Source organism: Homarus americanus, unplaced genomic scaffold, assembly GCF_018991925.1.
Source record: "Homarus americanus isolate GMGI-L3 unplaced genomic scaffold, GMGI_Hamer_2.0 scaffold23617, whole genome shotgun sequence".
NCBI lineage: Eukaryota > Metazoa > Arthropoda > Malacostraca > Decapoda > Nephropidae > Homarus > Homarus americanus.
In genome coordinates, this window is record NW_024720711.1 from 6,766,328 (window position 1) to 6,791,605 (window position 25,278).

Here is a 25,278-nt window from a genome sequence, read left to right on the forward strand (position 1 = left end):
CTTCCCTTAAACTACGTCGCTAAATCCTTTATAAAAACCACGGTCACTTCCCGTCGCGTCCTTTATAAAAACCACGGTAAACTCCTAAATTATAAAAACCACGGTCACTTCCCTTAAACTACGCTAAAAACCACGGCAAAAACCAGGTCACTAAAACCACGGTCCACTTAAACTTAAACTGCTAAATCCCTAATAAAAAACCACGGTCACTTCCCTTAAACTACGTCGCTAAATCCTTTATAAAAACCACGGTCACTTCCCTTAAACTACGTCGCTAAATCCTTTATAAAAACCACGGTCACTTCCCTTAAACTACGGCGCTAAAACCCTAATAAAACCACGGTGACTTCCCTCAAACTACGGCGCTAAGACTGCGGTCACTTCTCTCAAACTACGGCGCTAAATCCTTTATAAAAACTAGGCCATCACTAAACCACAACACAGTATAATCACTTTGCCTTACCTGTATAAAGCATGCTGGGTCCTCACACCACCTTGAAACTATCCTTGGCACACACACAGACAAAAGCTGTGACCTCCTCCTCCAGGGGTCACAGAGCAACTGATCTGTCGGGGTGCGTGTGTGTGACTTTTATTCCATTTTCCCACTTAGTCGACCAATCAGATTACCGAACGATTAGTAACTACATCATTTCTCGTTATCTGATAGTTAGCCTCGTTAGAATGGGTAGTTATGTCATTTAGTTCAGACAAACGTACTATTCAGATATTTAAAGGAGAAATAGAGTGAAATTGGAATAAAAATTAAAATATTCAATAGCCATTAATATAATCTGCTGGCTTCCCCTAACTACCGTCTTCCCAAGGGCCCTCCAAGAGCATTGTTATGTTCACCTTGTTCTTGTTCAGTTGTTATGTTATCTACTCATGCCATCTATTATCATTACCTACATTCAGGTTTCTTTTTGGAATCTTTCATTGAGACTCCTAACTTGGTCTCAATGGAATACGGCAGTTGTTTTTGTTTTTTTGATGGGGTGGCGGGAGGTACAGTGTTACGGCTCGAGTCAACAGTTGAATGGTAATTTGAGTCTGTAGAGTACAAGATGTTTCCGGTAGAGACAGAGAGACAGACAGCACATAAACACTCTGACACTCTCTCTGACCAAACACTCAGGCGGTAGTGAAAAAATATTAACAGCTCTGTACATTGACACTGAGAGACTGAGAGAGAGACTGAGAGTTATACTGAGATATACTGAGAGATATAGAGAGAGAGATATACTGAGATATACTGAGAGTTATAGAGTGATATACTGAGAGTTATAGAGTGATATATATACATATACTGATATACTGATATACTGATATACTGATATACTGATATACTAGTGATATACTGTTATACCATATACTAGTGATATACTGTTATAGTGATATACTAGTGATATACTGTTATACCGGAGTGATATACTGATATACTAGTGATATACTGTTATACCGGAGTGATATACTGATATACTAGTGATATACTGTTATACCGGAGTGATATACTGATATACTAGTGATATACTGTTATAACAGAGTCATATACTGATATACTAGTGATATACTGTTATAACAGAGTGATATACTGATATACTAGTGATATACTGTTATACCGGAGTCATATACTGATATACTAGTGATATACTGTTATAACAGAGTCATATACTGATATACTAGTGATATACTGTTATACCGGAGTCATATACTGATATACTAGTGATATACTGTTATACCGGAGTGATATACTGATATACTAGTGATATACTGTTATAACAGAGTCATATACTGATATACTAGTGATATACTGTTATAACAGAGTGATATACTGATATACTAGTGATATACTGTTATACCGGAGTGATATACTGATATACTAGTGATATACTGTTATAACAGAGTGATATACTGATATACTAGTGATATACTGTTATAACAGAGTCATATACTGATATACTAGTGATATACTGTTATAACAGTCATATACTGATATACTAGTGATATACTGTTATAACAGAGTCATATACTGATATATTTTACAGCTCATTTGTATTTTTTCTTGTCTAGGAGATAATTTTTGTCTGAAAACCGACAAAAATATTGGTTGTTCTTTTATCAGTAAACCGATAACATTTACTCATGTTTATTAAAAAGAAAAAACTCCCTAGGGAGGTGATAGGTGTTCCTCTTGTCGTGTGAACACTACAAAGGTTCATAGGTGTTGAACATGACCCCCGACCTGGTCAATACCTATGTGGGTTTACTAATTAAAAACACCTGTACACCTGTATATTTCTCCAGGCACTTATTGTCTCTTTATATTCAGGTAAAATTATATTTCAGAATAAACTCAATCCCTTTTTAATCAATCTTAGGTAATAGGATAAATAAAACCACATATATTCTGTATAAATACAGACAAATAGTTTTAATTTAGAAATCTCAAAAGACATACAGACTGATATGAATATCTTATGTACAATAATATTAAACTTAATTTAAAATCTTACAATGCAAAATTTTTCTTGCAGGATGGGTTGTATACTAACAATGTATACGGCAGTGTGTATACTGCAGCTCGCATACACCACAGTACTGTACTCAAGTGTGGTGGAGGACCAGCCGCAGTATACACACCATGGGTGGTGGGTTCTACCTATCTTGTGACTGTAAGTATAAGTAGATAAGGGCGTAAAATGCTCAATAGATAAATGCCATACTGACCCTTATTTGATGACACAGAAGAAGAAACATGGCAATTGGCACAAGAGGTCGCCCCCCCGGCAGACCTCGATCACCGCCGCGGCAAGTGTCGGCCACACCGGCTATCCCTCTCTCCCACAGAAATTCAAAATTCACTTTAAATAGCGCCTTTGTTATACATCTATAAACACGCCTCCGTATCACTCGACATTTTCAAGCTTCCGTTTCTTATAACTGTATATTTATGTCATGTAGGCTTAGTCTTTAGTGATTTATTATTAGTTTTTTTGGCCTTCGTAATTTTCTCTCTTTCGCTCAATTCTTATTCTCTCTCTCTCTCACTCTATTATTATTATTATTATTATGCACTGTTCGAGTCATGGCTAATTATTCTTGACATAATTCTTCTTGTTCTCGATAAAGGGGGGAGGGAGAAAATCATCTCTCTATTATGCAAGCAGGGGTTAATAAGGTCATGTTTGCTATCTAGTGAATAAGATAACAGATTAACATCACATTTGAGGGTGAGAATGCGTCCTCTCAAGACTTGGACGCACTCAATTGCTGTGCTGAGCGCTTTCTCGTGTCACGGCGCTGCGCACTTTTCTCAGTCAGGGCGCTGCGCAATTACAGGAGATCTCTGTCCCTCGTGAATCTCTTACACGTGATCAACAGCCTCCCACACACACAATCACTGTCACTTAGTTTTTGAAGGAACAGAAAAAAGCGCTCTTTATGACACCCACATCTAAGGCTCATTATTGATCAACACACCACATTGTCATCCACTATTCAGCATACGGGGTTCTGGAATATCATTGGAATGAAATATTGTCTAAGAGGACACTATACAGGTTCCTAAAAAAAAAATAAAAAAATTATAATCAGCTAATCATGTTCAAATATTCCCTCGACAGACAGACTAACGTACATCAGAATTTCTGTGCCAGATAGGAATACTGCGTGGCTAACAGGAGAACAAACAAACAAATTAACGAACAAGGAAACAAGGAAGGCACGAAAACCACACAATTAATTACAAACAATATGGTAATTATCCTGGTAATGTAGTCAGTCATTACAGAGACAGACACTAGCTGGCCGTCCTCAACTTATGTAATCCACATCTTCTCCTCCTAGTACGTACATATTTCATTAAAAAAACAACATACACTGGAATTCTAATTCATATATATATATTTTCTACCCAGCGGAGTGTCAGCTACAGGTCAGGAGATCTGAAAAGGTTCACAAAAGAAGGAATGGCCTCTGGCGTGTGATTACATCTGATAGTAAAGTTACTATTTGTTTATCATGGTAAATAGTGAACTTCCTCACAACCAATCACCTCTCAGATCACATTCCTCCTGATAGGTCAAAATGATACTATTGTCTCTTAACTATGTATTCTTTTTTTACATAATTATAACCATGAGGACAGATGGTGTGAATGGGGGAAATAATTGATTGTCTTTGTAAATAATTGCTTCCATTCGGTTGATTATTGTTGAAAAGTTGGAGACGGTGGAGCCCGGGCGGTGGGCTGGTCACCACCACCCTCGGCAGCCATTGTGGTCTTTAACAACTTTGCAATAATAAATGCAACCTGTTTGGCTATTTGAGTCCCACAACACAGTGCAGTAACACTATGCGCTCCTGTATTTGTATCGTACAAATGAACCTCACTTGTAAGTGCTTTCAACTACAGACAGACAGACAGACAGACCACGTCGAGTACACCTCACTGACTTCCTCACTACTCAGTGTTTCAGTGGAATATATATATATATATATATATATATATATATATATATATATATATATATATATATATATATATATATATATATATATATATATATATATATATAATTTGAGAAACGTAGCCCCCTGTCAACATGGACGACATCCCGGCAGTGAGCATAATGAATAATTTTCGTCCTTCCCCCAGACTAACTGAGACTAATGCTCACCAAGACTCAGGGCGACAACATCCACCTGCTACTCTTAAAACTTGCGCCTTCTTGAGTGGCAACGTAAACTGGATTGTACGAGTTGCAGTGTTGAGGTTTGTTTATCTAAGGCAGGATATTGACGTCACGGGGATGAGGCATCACCTGAAGACTTGCCCTCAGTGCTCTGTGGTGCCCTTGAGACACTGCCTCTTAATGACAGGACATTATCATCTATCGAGACAGTCTATTAAACTCACCAAATCCTCTGGAAAATGATCCTTAGCGAGTCTGGTGGGTTAGCACTTTTTTGTACCGCTATGCAGGTACAAGTTATCAAGGGTTACTATAATTACGTGACCGTCTTAAGCAAAAATCACTGTATTTGATCATCTTTGAACGGGATTACCATTTATTTCGTAAAATCATCAAAGGTCTTCAATATTATTACGAGTCACTTCACGAGCTCAGCGCTAATCACTAAATACATTTAATGAATTTTTCTCCAGCAATTATCAAATACATTTAATGAACCCAGTATTAATCACTAAGCACGCTAATGAAGTCAGTATATAATCAGAGTACATTAATGGTCTCTGTATTAATCATTAAGCATATTTCACGAGTCAGTGTGCTGATCAGGTGTGTGTGTGTGTGTGTGTGTGTGTGTGTGTGTGTGTGTGTGTGCTCTACATAAATGTTCCAGTACTGGGGTGTGAAGTGTGTTGCGAGAAGTGTGAGACAACAGACATGCTGACCGTGGTACTGTGAAGATATTTTATTACAACTCTCTTCAATAATAACAAGAGAAGGAAAATATAATCAATAAATAATGTAGAAAAAATCAATACAATTGTAAAAGTTTTCCTCTTTTCTCACACAAACTTGTCATTTTTCCTCTTTATTTACTTTTCCAGTGATTAAATGTTGCCATGAGAGCTACGTGGAGGTGAGAGGTCTACTGAAACACCTGTAATTAACACTACCTGCCTCACCATCACTCTAGAACGAGTATAAGCCTTACATGAGCGCCCCTGTCTGTGTTACCGCCTCACGTCACCACCTCCCTACGTGGCTTGTCACTGTCCTCTCCTTCATGGATAAATAATTCACAGTTCAACAGCTTACACGAAATAATTAATATTGCTTAAAAAATTGTAATTATATATATAAATAATCAACGAATAAGAACAATAAAAATGACTTGGAAAAAGATCCATCTTGTTTTGTTTATACATAATACAACACCTGTAAACAATAGTGTAGATCTACAAGGCCTCACTGACGTCATAGCCACATCTTCAGACCTTGCTAACTTAGGGTCACCCTGACGTCACAGCCACACCATGACAGGTGTGTTGACGTCAGGTGCGACATCACTTCCTCAGCTACATCTCACCTGTCACTTAAGACTCACCGGTATAACTCACCGCGAAACGTTCAATTAACGACAACTTAATTATTAAAACAATTTTTTCCTACTTAAAACAAACGTCCTTCTTGTGGAAAGTTGTACAATATTCATCCTCTGGTAACATCAAACACAGGAAAATACCTGACATTTCTGGAGACAATTTCGACTGAGGAAAAAAAGACAAACACAGTTCCCAGTTGTCCTCATCACACATGCAAGGGGAACTTGCCTCCTCGACCTGCAACACACTGCATTGTTATCCCTGAAAGACACGCCAAAAGAAGCGTATGCAAAATACAACAAATTGCAAATCAAAATGCGAAATCAGCTCATTATTCCTGCCAGGGGTCCATCACTCAGCGTCACCCTCGTTTCCAACCACAAATGGAAAACGAAAATGACTTTACATAGGCTCGTTGCCACATCCATAAATATAGGATGGATGCAGCCCAGCGTAATTAGATTAACACAGGTGATCACCACGAGTCAAGACCCGCCCATCGCCACCCCCATCACCACCCTGCCTCAGTCATTACACACACACTTAAACAATCATCACACTCATCATACATCTAGTCCGTAGTTGTATTCATCCTCCTCCGTATAATACACTCTATCATCTATACTTGTTTATACAATTAATTCTCGTTTTAATGTATCATTCACCATTCATTCTACTCTCTCTCTCTCTCTCTCTCTCTCTCTCTCTACTCTCTCTCTCTCTCTCTCTCTCTCTCTCTCTCTCGTCAGGAAGAAGATCATGAATTTGCTCCCCTATCTTTTTTAACATTATCCCGTGAGTATTATAATAATGTGTATGACAAAGTATGGAGAGCCATCGAGCGGAACTGTCTCTTTTGTAAGTGGTCCGCCTATTGACTTCTTTGGGTAATTTCAGTCTTCCTGCTCGGAGGGGAGAGAGAGAAGAAGAAGAAGAGAGAAGAAAGGTAATGGGTGGAGAGAGGTAGGTAGGGGTGGAGGGAAGAGGGAGGTAGGTAGGTAGGGAGGGAGGGAAGGAAGGAGGGATGACAGTGCTATTGGTACCATCGGAAGACTTCCTACGATTGTTCAATAGTAGGTAAAAATTGGAACCTATAATGATTATAATGATAATTGTTCTTATCCGGCGGAGATTTTTATTTCATTTTTATTTTTTGGTGGTGAGTCATGAAGTGTTTTGTGTCGGTATCTGGTGCACGTACATGACTGTATACGTACATGACTCTATACGTACTTGACTGTATACGGACTTAGGAGTTTAAAGTACACATTCTCACACACGAATAGGTACTTAAAACACACACACACACACACACACACACACACACACACACACACACACAGTCACAGAAAAATTCCCCGGAACGGACACAATTATCATTATCGGTCACACGGAAAATTTGAACAAATCGTTTGGCGGGGAAGAGTAAGTCAAATGTCACTCTCCGGCCACTACAATAGGCTCCACGCCCTCACCCGGACCCGCCGAGGGTGGGCGGGCCTCTTGCTGGTCGGGCGGCGTTGTTGTCGGGTGTCGGGGGATGGAGGAAAAAGTCGGGACTGAAATCAGGGTGGTAAGGGTCTCGTGGAGGTGGTCAGGACTCGTCGTCTGGTCGGAGGGATGATGTGGGAGAGGGCAAGTAAAGTCTGGTTTTGGGGCAATTTAAGCTAATAATTAGGGCAATTCAGTTATAGATAGAGTTAAGCAGGTTTAGAAAATAGGGCAAGTGAGGTGTGTGTCGCGGGGTGGAGGAGTCAGATATCCGGGGTGGAGGTGTGATTCGCGGGGTGGTGGAGTCGGGTACCCAGGGTGGAGGAATCGGGTACCTGGGGTGGAGGTGTGTCGCGGGGTGGAGGAGTCAGGTACCCGGGGTGGAGGAGTCGGGTACCTGGGGTGGAGGTGTGTCGCGGGGTGGAGGAGTCAGGTACCCGGGGTGGAGGAGTCAGGTACCCGGGGTGGAGGAGACGCGTGATCACAGCCATAAGAAGGGTCTCCATCCCCCCCTCCCCCCCCAAGAGAACATCTCTCATTAGATACACCTTGAAATGTCTCACATGAGTCTCGACGTTCTCTTGGGATGAGATAATGAAAAAAAAAAATCTCGTGTCTGTCACTTTGTTGTTACTGAATTATTACAGTCAATTGCTGAACTTATCCTGAATGGGCTATAAAGACGCATTTTTTTTTATTTGCTGAAGAAAACAAAAAATAATAATAATACGTATGTGTTCTAAGGTTGAGATTCTCTTGTCTGGGTCATTCATTATATTAATTGCGATACGGTATATAATCGTCAACTTATTTGGAGTAATTACAAGATGTCGTTAGTTTAATGGGCGAATAGATGATATAATGAGTACTTATTTAACGATTGTCATCAGCAGGTTCGATTAGGTGAGCTCTTAGTGCTTCGTGTGAGTAATTCTCGCAGAGGATTTTAACTGGCCTTAGTAAGAGACGTTACAAAGTTATTATAAATATAAATTATTTGAAGTAAGAAAAAAAAAGTTGAGTCAAAATATTGTACAAATTTCCACAGATACTCACTCTTAAACCTTATAATCAATAACAAGACAAGCGATACAGCTCCTGTTCTTTACCCACCGTCACTCACGGCCACACATACATATACACACATATCTCCGGACACGCGGGTGATGATTGGTCAGTAATGCCCATGTCTTCGTCCTCTTGCTCTTCCTTGGCCGTAAGAACCTCCCCGTGTCCTCTTCCTCGTGTCTGGCCTCAAGAACCTTCCCGGGCACAAGCTTGATGTCTTATTTCATCACCAGACAACCGCAGGAGTCCCTCACACAAGTCCCGCTCGGCGGCTCCACCAGTCATGTACAGCGCACGAGTCACGCTACAGTAAACAGTCCGGGTCTTTTTGTCCTCCCCTTCTTTTATTTTTGTCTTCCATTGCTAGTTCACTACACTTGGTTGATAATCATTGGCCATTCATCCCGGGAAGAGGCTGGGAGCAGGGCAGGGCAGGGCAGGGCAGGGCAGGGCAGGTTCAGGGCGGGGCGGGGCAGGGCGGGGGGTAGTTTCATTACGCACATAATCAATGGTCTCTTGCCACTCTTGAAGCCGGCGCAGAAAAGTCTTCTCTTTGAACACACTGGGAAAGGCTACGAGAGATCATGAAATCTTGAATAACCAATGCTGAATCCATAGACTAGATGGATACCTCATGTACGAATAATTCACTGAACGATGAAAAAATGTGAAATTAGTTGAGAAATAAAAGACTAGAACTAACAGTCTCGAGCGTTTGTTTCCTGGACACACGAGGAGGTGTGTGTCTGTACCCAAGCCAGAGTGTTTGTTTACCTTTTTCCACGGTTACTTGCTCGTCTCACTCGGGGAAACGGGGTTACTATTTGGTTCTACTCTGTACTATTTGGTCAATGAAGGGATCACCGGAATATATCCTTATCTCACAGGGGCATATACTTGTATTTTTTTATATCAGGATTCGACCATTTCACTGGTACGAAACACTCGTCTTGTGAGACCACCTGTAACGAGGGGCCTTTGTGGGTCCCCTGCACACGAAGCACTGTACAGGGGTCGGAGTTCCCACCACTGTCACGTTGGCAACAAGCAGAGAACAGTTCAGCATTATGGCATTCTAAATACCTGAAGTCACCTAACCTAAGGGGAGCTTGATCAAAACTTGGGAAATATATATACAAATCTTTAGACAAGTTAACAAGTAAAACACACGAACATTTCATAATAAAATAACAGAGGTTGACATTTTGTAGGACTTATGACTTGAGAGTCTAAATTGTGATTTTAAAGGCCCACAATGTGCCTAAGAGATTCCACGAGGCTCTCCGGCGACACAACACCTTGGCATCATCGTCCGACTTTGCGAAGCTCACCACTTGCCGACGGGACGAAACATTTGGTATAATGCACGAACAACAACACGCTAAGAACAACGGGATAAACTCTGGAATCCAAAAGCGTCGTTTTAGGCCGATGCTAGCATCACGCCTCTTCCTCCTCCTCTACTTCAGCCTCCTCCTTGATGGTCTCTTGGCTGGGCGTGGGTTCCTCCTGCACAGTGGAAGAATCTTCCTCTTGCAACGTCACCTGCTCTCCCTCCATGGTGTCTGGGCGCGGGGAGGAGGGTACATTGGAGGCTGGCTGCTGATCTGTCTCTGTCTCCTCCTCTGCTTCCTCCTTCAGTGAACGGGCTCGAGCCTCATCTACCGGGGTTGGTTCTATACGTACTGTCTCCTGTTCACGCAAACGGTAGTCATCTGTCTGCATGACGCACACTCCGTTAATGATCACCTCTCGCTCCTTGCCACCCTCACCAGACGCCCAGGAGGGATTCACCCATTGAGGAGCGGCGGGCTTTCGACGAGAGGACCGAGAGACAGGTGAGGGAGCTCCCCGGCCGTCACGGTCCTCACCCTCACCCTCCGACCGTCCGCCTCCACCTGGACTCATGGCACCGGACATATTGGAATCTTCATCCACCAGCGATGAGTCATCATAGTCATTATCTGGTTTCATGCTGAGATCGAGACCACTGCCAATATCTCGGTCCAGGGGTTGGCCGCCCAGACCATGTGGTCCCAGGTGTGGGAAGTGTGGGAAGAGACCATGGGGCAGACCGGGACCCAGACCCGCCATGGTGGGGGGTAGACCCTTCTCCTTCCTCAGTTCCATCAGTCGCTGAGAGAGGAGAAGACGGAAGTGGAGGGGGTCGAAGGACTGCCCTTGTGGCTGGCCTGGAGGTGGCTGGTCACATGAAGGTGAACTGTCGCCTGGACTACCTGGGTGCTGCTTGAGCCGCATGCGGTGGTTGTGGAACCAGTTAGTGATGGTGCGAGTGGACAACTGCAGCTCCTGGGCCAAGAACTCGATGGTGGCTAAGTTTGGGTAAGGGTCGAGTGCAAAGGCCAGCCGGAGTGCTTCCTTCTGCTCCTCTGAGAACAGAACACGTTGTTTCTTTGAGGAGCCTCCGGGTGAAGGAGCCTGGAATACATCCTGGGAGTCTTGTGACACTTCTACTGTAGGATCCAAGGCGCGTCGTCGCTTGTTGGCTTCCCGTCGCTCGTTCTTCAGTTGCTGTAGCTTCTCCAGGTTACGAGACTCGCTGAGCCACAACTGCATACGGATGAATGGTTCTCTGCCCTTGATACTGAGCATGTGCCATGGCTTGGGTTTACTCAGCAGCTCCGAGACTGATCCCTGAGACAGCCCCAGCACTGCCTCGCCAAACAGCTGAAACGAAAAAAAAAAAGTTAGCCAAAGGAACGCCACTTACGGTATTATCTGGTGACACGAGAATATTATTAGACTGAAAACTTTGTTGAATAAGTGATCCCCTATTTCTTATGAAGACTTCGAAAAGAGATCATTTACCTTCTGTCCAATGTTGTTAGCCAGTAGAGCCTCTTTGATCTTTGTAGTGATGGTCTGTGTGTCCAGGTCTTGGGTCAGGGCAGCCATCTCGTACACTGAAGGCGTTACTGGTCCCGGGGCGCGCACACCACACATCCCAGCCTGTCGGAGACCACAGCAACACCTTTAATTTCAGTTGTTTACACTTGTTCTGTTTTACCCTGCGTGAGATTCTCTCTCTCTATCTACTTCTATAAGAGGATCCACCTGACTGGACACTGACTTGAGCATTAATACAAGAATAATCCATAATTATACATCAACCTTAATGGTGATAACTAAACAGATAATGTGTGAAATAATTTAACCATCAACATTACCTCCATTGATCATATTTTATTTACTTCATAACAAACAGTTACTAAGAAAACAAGATATAAAGACACTCCGTCAGCAGTACCTTCCTGAGGGGGTCGAGGAGCGGCATCCTGGCATCAAAGGACATGGGGTGTGACGGGAGAGGGAGGCCACCGAGGGAGGGAGGGATACCCACGGGCGGAAGAGGCGACTCCATGCTCTTGGGAAGGTCCGGCGGAAGCTTGAGGTGGTGCAGGGGCTTGTTGGTGCCTGAGAGAAGGAGAGACAGGAGGTTTACTTCAGGATATCTTGGCCAATATTTCTCTCTTAAGTTTTGCCTGCTTAAGAAATCACTTTGGTCTCTGCTTTCGTGTCTTTTATATATGTCTGAATATTGTGTAAAATGTCACGTATACAGTATGCTTCATTATTATATAAGTTAACATGAAGCAGTCCTCATGAAGTTAATGGCACCAAAGACTGACTAAAGGTCTCATAGTTAACGTTACAAGCACAGAGCGGGGCTACATCACACGATATGCTTCATGAGACACAGGAGGTGAGGTCAAGCAGGCATGATGGCTTACTTGTGTATGATGGAAGGGTAGGTGAGCCAGTAGTGGACAACACCCCTGGGAGACGCGACCCTGGGGCCGTTAAGCCCCCAGGCAGTGGACACCCACCGACTAAATACACTAAAAAAACGAAAAGTACAAGGAACGGTTAAGAAACATTTCATCCAGTATGGGGGACATTGTACACGTATAAACAAAGAATGTTATTAATACATGAATGGTCGGATTAGTGACTTCAAGGATCCGTGACTAGTGACATCATTTTTAGTTAGCATTATTATTCTTTAAGCTGTTGTTGCTGTCTTGGCTTCTAATATAACAGGTTTATTAATCTTGGAGGAAGAGAAGGATGTCCACTACTGGCCCATCTATGTTTAAATTATGTGAGAACAGCGGCTTAAGTTACCCCGTGTGAGTTGAGGCAAAGAAAATGGGCAGAGGAAAACCAGAGTGAGTAAAGCAAAGCAAAAGCTTAACACTGACACAGAAACTATCTTGATATTTATTATGTTATTTATACATTAATGGTAATGTGGGGGGACTGTCATCACATACATACATACATACATACACATACATACATACACATACATACATACATACATACATACATACATACAAACAGACAGACAGACCCAACAAACAAGTAGAACAAGACTTACGTGGCGGGGCAGTGTAGCCTCCTGTCCTCATTAGCTTCTCAGGGGCTATCTTGTACTGGGAGGCTACCAGCTTATGCACGGCGTTGTCATCCTCCAGAAAGATCTTCATACGGATAAACGGTTCCCGGCCCTGTCAAATACAGTCAGATGTCCGGTTACAGTTAAGTTTTGAAGGGAATTCGTTGTGAGGTACAGTTTAATATCACATTCAGTTACAGTTACAGTTTGGTTGGGGATTCATTGTTAGATACAGTTTAAGTCTCCAGTTACAAAGTTGCGGGAGGTGGGGGGTAGTGTGAAGGGGAGGGGAGAGGTAGAGGATGGGGGGGGTGGGTAGGGAGGAGGGTAGGGGTTGGGTGGTAGGTGGGTGGAGTACGAGGTAGGGGGAGGGTAGGAGTAGGGTGGTAGGGGTGTGTGGTACCATATAGGGAAGGAGGGTAGGGTAGGGTGGTAAGGGTAGGGGGTACGGAGTAGGGGGAGGAGGGTAAGGGGTAGGAGAGGAAAGGGGATAAGGGGAGGGGAGGGTTATGAGGGGTTTCAACACACAGGTGGAGTTAATGAGTTAAGGTGTGATTAAGTTCTTCAGGTATACAGTATAATAACCTAGTAATTAACTGTACTGTCAGAGTCATTAGGCAAGTGAATTGTTTAGTATCTCTGCCGTATTTTAATTATCAGTATATTTAATTAATCAGATGTGAATTGCTGAATTATTACACAACTACGTCATATATAATTACATAGTGCTATAACATTATAATCATAGAATTATATCATTATCATCTAATTATTATATATCCAAGTATAGCCATTATATACCATTATGACTGTTATATAATTATAGGGGTGTAGTAGCATTATTAAACGGCTATAATTATAACTTATTATAGAATTATATGTTATGATTATATTAAGGAATTAATTATTATGAAGTATCGTTACATGATTATTATAAAAGACATGTTGTAAAACGCATATACTCAATTATTAGGTTCAAGGCAATATGACAGAATTACTGAGAATTAGTACAGACCAGAGAATTAGGATTTAAAATGAATACAGAATTAACCCAAAATACTAAAAATACAAAAACGTGTTTAGTTATACGATGTGAGGGAAGTGTTACAGGGGTAGTTAGGTGAGCAGGAGGGTGAAGAGGAGGAGGAGATACAGCAGTGTGTGTGTGAGTGAGTGTGTGTGTGTGTGTGTGTGTGTGTGTGTGTGTGTGTGTGTGTGTGTGTGTGTGTGTGTGTGTGTGTGTGTGTGTGTGTGTGTGTTTACCTTCTGGGTGAGCATATGCCACGGTTTAGGTCTGGCCAGCAGGTCGGACACGGAGCCCTGAGAGAGACCCAACACAGACTCTCCGAACAGCCGCTGTGAGATGCTGTACTGACTCAGCTGTTCCTTCACCTGTGGGAGACAACAACAAACACCTCCGTTGACATGACAGTCACATGACAGCCACCAAAACACAGATATGACAAGAGCCATAACAAAATAACAATAGACAGAACTATACTCTTGATTCAACACGAGGTTAAGAGACGGCTATTGTTTTGATGATTAAATTACGACATGACACTTGTATGACAGTCATATGACAGTCAGTACAGGTAGGAATAAGAGAAAGATAAAGACAGGGTAATCTTTAAATGGTGTTTCTCTTATTCTCTTTTTTTGTTGGTTCCCAAGGGATAAGAATAGAATAATAATGAAGAATAATTACCTGGCCGAACACCTTAGACACCTGGATATTTCGACCATTCTAATTATCACATCAATCAAGAAAAAAAATAAAAAATGACTCTTGTTTAGCTTATTCATCTCTTTATCTATTATTCTATTCATTTATCTATTATCCACTAATTTATTCACTTTTGGCGTAGCTACTTAACCCGACTCGTAAGGAAGATGATGAAGGGAAATAGAATAACGGCGTGTAAAGGAGTAAACAAGAGGAAGAGTAAACAAGGAAGATAGAAGCAGGAGGAAAAGGAAGAACTGGAGAATAATCTACACTTGTTAAACAAAAATAAGACCAAAAACACAAATGAAGATAAAGATGGAGACAAAGAGGAAAAAACAAAGGAATAATAATAATAATAATAATAATAATAATAATAATAATAATAATAATAATAATAATAATAATAATAACAAATAATAACAATAATAATAATAAAAACAAAATCCTATATACTTGACACTTATACAAAGTTGAGCAAAAACTAATGTATTCACGAGACCATAAATAAGCGTAAGATCAAAGAGAAGAATGACAGAGGAAAAATACGAGGGAGAGAGAGAGAATAAGAACAGAGGAAGAAGAAAGAGGGACACGGAAAGAAAGTGGGGAAAAAAGAAGATAAGAAATTTAGAATGAGGAGATAAAGAAGAAGAAGAAGAAGAAGAAGAAGAAGAAGAAGAAGAAGAAGAAGAGAATATGGGAAATGAAGAGAATTAGGATAACAGACGAAACCGAAAATAAGAAAAACATGAGAGAGAGAGAGAGAGAGAGAGAGAGAGGAGGCAGCAGCATTATGAATGAAACAAGTGTATGAGGGAACAGCCTTGATGCGGTAATGAGACAGACAATGTTGTGGGCGAGTTTACAGGACTGAGGCGAGACGCAGCTGCGTATCCGTCCCGACCCTTATAGTCTACAGCAAGGTCACCACCATCACCACCATTATCACCATCATTATCACCACCATCACATCCACACCTACAGTACTACCACTACCATCACTATCACCACCATCACATCCACACCTACAGTACTACCACTACCATCACTATCACCACCATCATCACTATGACCACTATCACTACCACCATCATCATCACTATGAACACTATCACCACCACCATCATCATCACTATGACCACTATCACTACCATCACTACCACCATAACTACCACCACCATCAGTATCACCACCATCACCACCATCACTACTACTACTATCAACACCACAACTACTGCCACCAACACTAGCACCACCACCATCACCATAACTAATTTACTACTTATTTAAAAGGCAAATTAGAGTATTATATAATTGCCTTGGAATGTGTAGACGGAAGTACGGAAGGGGATGAGACAGACAGACAGACAGACAGACAGACAGACAGACAGACAGACAGACTACCTAAACCCTAACAAAATTATACCTGTAAAAATATGAAAGCAAGAACACAGAAATAACAATCACACATCAACATCACTATCAGTTAAATGAGTCAGTGAGGGCGAGCGTTCATAGAGCTTTCCCACGCAGCCGTATAACATTGATCTGGTGTAGGATGCAGCAAGATGGGCGTCGATGTATCACTGAGACTCTTTCGGGAGGTGAGGTGTGTTACCTTAGTTTAGAAAGAAACAGTTTGTGAGTATATTTTGAGTCAATGTGTTATGTGTTAATGTCTTGTGAGTTATGTATTTTGAGTCATGTCTTGTGTGAATCATGTCTTGTGTTAGTCATATCATGTAAGCCTGTAAGGTCATGTGAGTCATATGTTTGTGAATTACGTCTTATGAGTTCATATCTTATAAAATCATATGTCTGTAAGAATGTCTTGTGAGTCATGTCTTTGTGAGTTATGTCTTGTTAAGTCATCTATCTCTCTATCTATAGCTATTTAAGACCATCTTGTGAGTCGTGTCCTGTTCAGAAGGTCGTATGAGTAAACTGCGGCGGCGGCGGCGGCGGCGGCGTGAGAACTCATAAAGTACTACAGAAATAGGTAACCGCCCCCTTGACATCAAAGAAGGTATCTGGTATTAACTACGGCAGGTGATTTATTCTCTGGCTCAACTACCGAAAAATAAATGACTCATACCTCCCCCTCCACCTGCTTCTTCTTCTTCTTCCTCCCCTCTTCCTCCTCCTTCTTCTTCTTCTTCTTTCCCTTCTCCCCCTCCTCTTCTTTTTCTTCCTCATTGCCACAAGATACCCTCCCTCTTTGTCTTCCTCCCTCCCTCCTTCCTCCTTCTTCCCCTTCCTTCACATCTTCTCCTTCTATCATCCTCATCGTTGCAAGAAACCACCCCCTTTCCTACCCTCCTTCCTTCTCTCCTTACCCCCACTTTCCTTCTTCCCTTCCTCCATACCCCTCTTTATCTCCACTTCCTTCCATCCCAGAATCCCTCTCCCTCCCTTCCTCACCTAATGATACTCGGAGACTCATTCCCTCATGGGTTTTTCCTCATAATTAGTGTGGATGTTAAGGCTCATAGTTACGGGAGAGTCTTGCTGTAATTTCGTCGCCATTTTCGCCGCCAAAGAGACAGTTAGACGGATTTTCGCATCTACGATTTTTTTTTCTGAGATTTATGCCCAAGAATAAAAGAGTGAATCTTAAGGGTATTTTCTTTTCGTGTCATATTTGTGTATAAGTAATGAATCGATACAATGGAATGTCTTGACGGCACTAAGCTAAGACTCTCTCTCTCTCTCTTTCTCTCTCTGTCTCTCTCTCTCCCTCTGTCCACCTATCTACCTGTCTATCTACCTGTCTATCTCGTCAGGAAGAAGAATCAAAAGACAAAAATAAAAGAGAGAGAGAGAGAGAGAGAGAGAGAGAGAGAGAGAGAGAGAGAGAGATTCCCTGATAAGATATAAAACATTAAGGCTATACGGCCACGTCTGCCACACACTTGGGACGTAAACACACACACCTCGTTTTCTATACGTCAACGTCAGAAACTTGTGTTACAAAGCTTATGCTGTGTCTGTGTGAGAGGAAGAGCAGTTTTGTTGACAGTGTGTTTGTGTTTGTACATGTAAATGTGTGTGTGTGTGTGTGTGTGTGTGTGTGTGTGTGTGTGTGTGTGTGTGCGGATATTTCTATGTTTGTAAATGAAGCTTTATAGATATACATTCATTTTTACACAATCATACACATATACGCACACATGCACAAATACGTACACAACGCATGTAAGTGTGTGTGTGTGTGTGTATGTAAAGAGGTGGGGTAGGAGGTGTGGGGTTTGCCGTTGTGGTGGGGGGTGAGGTTTGGGAAGACTGTGGGGGGTGATAGGTTAGGTGATGGGGTTGGGTATGAGAATGGTTGGGGAATGGAAGGTGGGGTTGGGGTTGGTTGAAGAGGAGGATGGTAGTGATGGGGGGGGTGGATCCATTAGGGGCAGGTGATCTGTTCCTTACGACAAAGTAACGGGATCACCAGCTAAGGGGTGGGCCATTACTTACCTACACACCTCACAGCCGAGAAGTTCATAAACGCTAATGGTGCATCCCGCGTCCATTTCCCCCGCCCTAACATGCATCAAGGAATGTTCATAAAACAAGAATAAAAGTGGTATTCCCTCCCTCTCCCTCTCCCTTCCTCCTTTGCACCTCTCTCTTCCTCCCTACCTCCCTCATTTGGCCTATCTCTCCATCACTTCCCTCCTTCTTTGGGCCATCACTCCCTTCTTCCTTTGGCTGCACCCTTCCTTCCATCCTTCCCTCCTTTCTTCTTCCTTCCTTTGACCCATCCTCTCCCTCCTCCCTAACCGGCTAAGCCAGAGGGAGGGGGTGGAGGGGGGGGGGCAGGGAGTGAAGAGTTTAAGGAGTTTCTCTCTCACCCTTCCACCCATCCTCCCTCCTTCCCTCCCTCTACCCTTCCTCCCTCTACCCTCCCTCCCTCTAAGGCAGTTTCCAATGAGTGGTTTTGGCTCTTGCCTGGTGACCTCTCCGGTGCTCCGTCAAAGTAAAGGGGTCGTACGCCACCATAAAATTTGTCAAGCGGTAATGTGACTTGGGCTTTAATTACATACGGCTCATAATTCCTCGTCACCTGTCATTGGGAACTCTTGATCGCACATCCGGTAAGAATTCACGGCATCTTCTCCGGAAAACTCGTCCTAACCAGCACTTTAAAAGCCATGGGTTTATGGTCCTTATAAACAGACATAATAAGATCTATTTTACATGAATTAACGTATATTACTTAAGTTGTTTTTATGTGCGCGGGTGTGTGGTAGTGGTGGTAGTAGCTAGGATGGTGGTAGATGTGAGGGTGATAGGTGGACGTGGTAGTAGTGATAGTTAGGGTGATGGGATAGTAGTGGTAGGTAGGGTGATGGCGTAGTAGTAGTAATAGTAAAGGTAGGTAAGGTGAGGGTGGTAGTGGTAGTGGTGGTTGGTAGGATAGTGAAGGAATTAATGGTGGTAGAATGGTGGAGGAGATGGTGGGGGATAGGATGGTGGTGGTGGAGATAGTGGTAATGATAAATTTTCTTATGTAGAGATGGATTCTACAGATAGCGAGAAGACGCGCCTTGTAGAATGTGTCATTTAGGTTAGGTTAGGTTACCGGTAAGAGCATTAATGGACTTAAATGGTACGGGAGAGCTAATGGTGAGTAATTAAGGTTATTGACTTGAAGGTGTGCCATAATTAAGATCTTCACTAGTACCGTAACTAACTAGCAACGCCATTGACACCGTAATTAACTAGCAACGCCACTGACACCGTAATTAATTAGCAACGCCACTGACACCGTAACTAACTAGCAACGCCATTATCACCACAACTAGTAATGTCACTAATACCCTACTACAGCAGCATCATTGACACCATAACTAGCAGCGCCACCGTAACTAGCTACAAGCGCCACTAACACAATAACTAGTAGCGCCACTATCGCCGTAACTAGCACCACCACCAGTACCTGCTAGTGACGACCTAGTAACTAATTAGCCAGTATTCTTTAAATGGTGGAAGATAAAAACTACGATAAGACGTTCAGATAAATCTTCAAGTTAATTTTTTTTTCTTAAAGGGATTGCCAAGATGATTATTGTCCATCAGGTGCGTTAGAAGTGCGTTAATAACACTCAGGTAACGAAATGTAGAGTGCGTCAGTGAAAGGAAAACTAGTATTGGATAACGCCACCCAATGAGTGCGTTACTCATGAGGGCAAATAGCCAGTAACGCACCTAATACTGTAAAATGCGTTAACAGATGACAAAATGATAACAACAGGCCAACAGGTAGTAACAACAGGCTAACAGGTGATAACAACAGGCCAACAGGTAATAACAACAGGCCAACAGGTGATAACAACAGGCCAACATGTAGTAACAACAGGCTAACAGGTAGTAACAACAGACCAACAGGTGATAACAACAGGCCAACAGGTAATAACAACAGACCAACAGGTAATAACAACAGGTAAGGACCGGGATAGTTAGTTAAGACATAAAGGAATAAGATGAACCTTTACATCAGAACGGACTCATGGGTGGAAGTCTCCCAGCTACAGTTCTGCACCTTTGCCTGGGCTAAAGACTCCCCCCAGACTCTTCTTGACTCTCCCAGCAATTAACCTGGCGTGAAATTTGCGCTGTGCTTATACCAGTACCGGGAAAGGTGAGGGAGTGACGGGTAGGGGTGGTGTACTGGGAGGGATGTGTGAGGGGTTTCTACTGGGGGGGAAGGAAGGTGTGAAGCAGTAGGGGAATACCGGGGAGGTGTTTTGTGTGTGTGTGTACTGGTAAGGAGTGTGTGTGTGTGTACCGGGAAAGAGGAAGGAGGGAGAGGAGAAAGGTTAGATTGGGGGGAGTTGGGGACCCACTCAATCAGTACGAAGGGTGGAGGAAGGGTGTAGAGGAAGGGTGTAGAGGAAGGGTGTAGAGGAAGGGTGTAGAGGAAGGGTGTGGAGGAGAGGTGCCACTTACACTCGCTACCATCACTAATGTCATTAACTACTCACCCCCCCCATCCCCCTTCCTTCCCTACCACCACTACTACCTCCGTTATGCTAATTAATTATTACTAATTAACACCATCATCTTCATCTATACTACCACAAACTCCTACCACTATTACCACTACTACCACCATCAACGAAGCTATTACCATCACAACTATTACAATCCCCACCACCACACTACCACCACTACCACCATCACCAACCACCACCACTATACCACCATCGTGCCAAACACACCAAGAACGATTGATTAGAACATCTGGTGGTGGTGGTTGTTTTTATTAGGATATTTGTTTATTTTTCTTGTCTCGTTAAGTTATTTATGGTTTAAATGGATGATTCGTAACACCACGGGGTCGACTCTTGCGAAAATAGTATACCAAAAAAAATATCACCAATTAAGTGGGGTTTTTTTTTTTACGACTTTTATGATTGTCTGAGAATATGTTTTTATAATTGATCTCCTTATTATGTATGTATGTATGTATGTATGTATGTATGTATGTATGTTTTGAAGTGCTATTGAACCAAATGTCTCGAAAACCTTGGAAACACACACACACACACACACACACACACACACACACACACACACACACACACACACACACACACACACACACACACACACACACACACTAAAAAAGAAATAGGGAGAGGACACGAATAAATCACCACTATCAACAGCCCAGCACTAATTAAGGCCAGGCTTGGTCTCTCGATTAGACCACCCGCAAGCGGTAAAGTGCGGCCCTTCGACACACGTCTGCCGCACCCCCACAACACTTTTTCTCTCTACCTTTGGGTTTTTCTGTAGCTGCGGGATAGTGCTGTTGACGTCTCGTATACCTGTCGTAAGTTCTCCACCTCCTAAGGGGAAGGAAAACTATGTAAATGGGTGTCGTAGTGTGTGTGTGTGTGTGTGTGTGTGTGTGTGGGTGGGTGTCGTAGTGTGTGTGTGTGTCTCAGTAAAACAGTGTAGCCGATGCTTTTGATACTTCTTTTATTGCCACAACAGCTGAGGAACTTTTGTTGGCCGGGGGAACTGACTCGTTCGTTCACTCTCTTATCACCACAACAGCTGAAGGGGAGCGAGATCGTACAGGAAGAGAGACTAGTCGCTTTTTGTCCAGAGTTTTTGATATTGTGTTTATTTTGATGAGTTTTATATGACAACATGTGTGTGTGTGTGTGTGTGTGTGTGTGTGTGTGTGTGTGTATGTGTGTGTATCTGTGTTTATACGTGTATGTAGAACCAACAATTACGTTAATTACAACTCAGCGAAGGGCAAGTAAATCAGGATCGTACAATGTTTATTTCCGTTTTGTGTTTACCCTCCCAATGTTGTAAAAATAACCACGGACAGGTATAAGCGGCGGTCCTCCCTCAACACGCGCCATCCCGTCACTGACCTTACTGACATAAAGCCTTTGTTTATGTATACAACTAATCCACCAGAGGGAAGTCCAATCAATACAGCCAATCATCGCGTGAGTCATAACAACCCAACTCGACTTAACAAGCATCAGTTCGTGGTATTATAGCTAGTTCATAGATATATTCACCCTCGTAATGATGTTGTTTGGTGTTTTGGGTGTGGTTATTCTGGGAGGTGTAGTGGTGGTAGTGGTAGTGATGGTAGTGATAGTGGTAGTGGTAGTGGTAATGATAGTGGTGATAATAGTGATAGAAGTGATAGTGGTAATAGTGATAGAATCATAAAAGTAGTGGTATTAGTAGTGGTATAGTGGTGGTTGTAGTAGTAGTGGTGGTGGTGGTTGTAGTAGTAGTAGTAGTGGTGGTGGTGGTGGTTGTGTTTATTTGGGTGAGTCAGCGTGTGCAGTGTGTTTGTGTCGGTCAATAAGAGAGGTGTATTTAACAATGGTATAAAGCATAGAAGGTGTGGTTGGGTGTAAGATGGTGTAGTGTGATAGAAGACGAAGAGGAGGAAGAGTAAGAAGAGGAGGTGGTGGAAGAGGGCGGAAGTAACCCTTGTTCCTTCTCCTACAGGTATAAATAAATCTTCCCCATTCCACTCCTGAAGAAGTTATAAAAAGGAAAATCCCCCAGAAAAAAAATCAATAAAAAAAAAAGAAATTCAAAACGAAAAACGAGAATAAAACGATTGAAATAAAAGAATAAAACAAAGGGTGAGAAGAGGGGTTGCTGTGAGAGGAAAGGGACCCAGCTCTTGGTCAATTCATTAATCAGTGACCAATCTGTCGTAAAGGAAATCGAGTGTTTTTCCATTAATCCTCCGTGAGATTAGCAAAACACAGCTGATTAACCCCAATTAACCTGTGTGTGTGTGTGTGTGTGTGTGTGTGTGTGTGTGTGTGTGGCTATAACGAATGAGCGTCGAATCCTGGCAAATGGTGCGTGGCGCTGGTGAGGAGGACAGCCCCAGGCACAACACAGGTCTCTCTCTCACACACACACACAAAAAAAACACCCACTGACAGTCAACGGATTGGGCGGATGTCTAAAGACCCAGCTACCGGGCTTGATTACAGGTGAGCCTGGCGTGTGTACTCATACTTTGATCTGATCGCTTGAAGATTAGACACCCCTCCAGCTTATTACAGCTAAAGATTACACACCCTAAAGCTATCTAAAGGTTAGGTTAGGTTTAGGTTAGGTTAGGTTAGGTTAGGTTAGGTTAGTATTAGGGTGGTTAATCTTAAGGTGAAATAAACTAGGGTGTCTAGACTTCAGATGATACCAATGATCTTGATTCCCGGTGATAATTTGTGAGCTGATCCAACCCATCGGAAAGGTGTCCAAACCCTCTGATTTTACTGTGACAAGTTCCGGGGGACACAACTTTAATATGGTCGTCGGATGTCTTAAATTTGACTGTCAGACGTGAAATTGGCTACTTCACATGTAGGACTTGACACTCGGTCTCTAATAGGTACTTTAAGACACACGAGAGCCGTAATTCATCAGTATTATGTAGTGTAACTATTGATAATATTGGTTCTTGTTGTGTAGAAACCTTGTTATAAACTTTATGTAATCGACGGAGGATTCTCAGTACATGGCAAAATATAGGAGACTAGTGTAGGAGGAAGAGGATGAGAAGGATGTTACGCCCCCTTGCATCCTGGATCCTGACACCTCACCGCCAGGAAGGACCTCAAGTCTCACGCAACACTCCTGAAGGTGGATTGGGTGAACCGACTGAAATCCAATGACATGTTTGATAGAGATTGAAGGAGATTGGATGAATTCGAGTACTGATTGGACACCCGGAGAAGTTAAGTGCCACACCAATACTGAAGGGGAAAAAATTCTTTGGCACTCGCTGGCATACCCGAGCGTGCCATAAAACGATGTATAAGGAGGTAATGGTGCCGTTTGAACACATTACCTTCATTGTTTACCCGATAATTACGTCCTATATTTAACAACAACAACATTAGTAAATGCTCTCATGACTGCAGAATTACCTAGTTATTGACAGTGACTCGACGCTGTTCAGTAATGTACGAGTATAAAGTAGTTTGGGATACTTTTGACTCAATAGACACTTTAATGAGTAATGACATCGTTATTATAAGCACTGACGGTGGCTGGGAACAGGTGACGTATCCGACAGTGTTATCATCAGAAACACAACGTGGTATTTTAAACTGTTTCAAATCACCTGTTATCCTAAAAGTGCCTGAAATAGGTCGTACAATGACTGACTATCACAATACAAGATCGCTTTGTAATATAATAATAACAACAACTTTATCTCTTACACGATCTGTCTTTACCCATTCATCTGACAACTGGGACCACCTGACCTCTGGCACTGATCACCTGCCGTCACCTGACAATAACTGATAGTGACTGATGCATAAAGTGGCTTGTGTAACACCCAATAGCGTCTAGGTTAATATTTCTTGACGGAAAAAAGATAAGTTGTTGGGTGTTATGGTAGAGAATAAGTAATGAAGCATAGAACAAACTCCAAGTACACGATGACACTTGACCCTCACACTTGACCTTCATCTAGTGACCTCACCTGATCTGCTAAAGACTATATATAGTAACCTGACGTGAACCTACTGACGAAGGGCATGGCGTCCTGGAGTTTGACCTGCTGAGGAAGACGTCGAATAACCTGTCTTTTTTTAAACCTGTTACGAGAAGACCATTGGGTGACCTGACAAGACTTGCTGATGAAGAAGAACAGTGCCAGTGACTTACCTTCTTGACAATCTCCTCAGTGTTCATACTGCTGTACTGGTCGAACTGTTGCTGCGTTATAGGCGGCAGGATGGCCTTGAGGGGCTTTTGTGGGACGGGGGAGTTGGTGTTGATGGAGGGCCCCGTCATGAGAGAGTTGGTGATGGAGGCCATACGCTGTAGAGGCGACGCCGACACGTTCAGGTCTTCCCCGGCGCTGCTAACTGCGATTGAGGTGATGGGTGTTACTAAGTTGCCCAGAGGTGTGGCCGTGCTTAGACCTGAGGGAGGAAGGTGGAGGTGCGTAAAGGATTACACCCGTGCTGGAGAGAGTCT

At 42.7% G+C, this 25,278-nt stretch overlaps 1 protein-coding gene across 1 annotated transcript in view; it reads right to left on the reverse strand.

Moving 5' to 3' along the window:
* Window positions 1-2,408: 2,408 nt before the first annotated feature.
* LOC121860834 (homeobox protein cut-like) overlaps window positions 2,409-25,278 on the reverse strand; it is a 199,268-nt gene continuing 176,398 nt past the window's right edge. The window contains exons 13-19 of the mRNA XM_042358222.1: window positions 24,964-25,223; window positions 14,319-14,447; window positions 13,038-13,167; window positions 12,388-12,495; window positions 11,904-12,070; window positions 11,465-11,605; window positions 2,409-11,323 (exon numbers count right to left, since the gene is read on the reverse strand). Of these exons, the coding sequence (XP_042214156.1) occupies window positions 10,076-11,323; window positions 11,465-11,605; window positions 11,904-12,070; window positions 12,388-12,495; window positions 13,038-13,167; window positions 14,319-14,447; window positions 24,964-25,223 (2,183 nt within the window). The 3' untranslated portion in view covers window positions 2,409-10,075. The remainder of the gene's footprint in view (window positions 11,324-11,464; window positions 11,606-11,903; window positions 12,071-12,387; window positions 12,496-13,037; window positions 13,168-14,318; window positions 14,448-24,963; window positions 25,224-25,278) is intronic.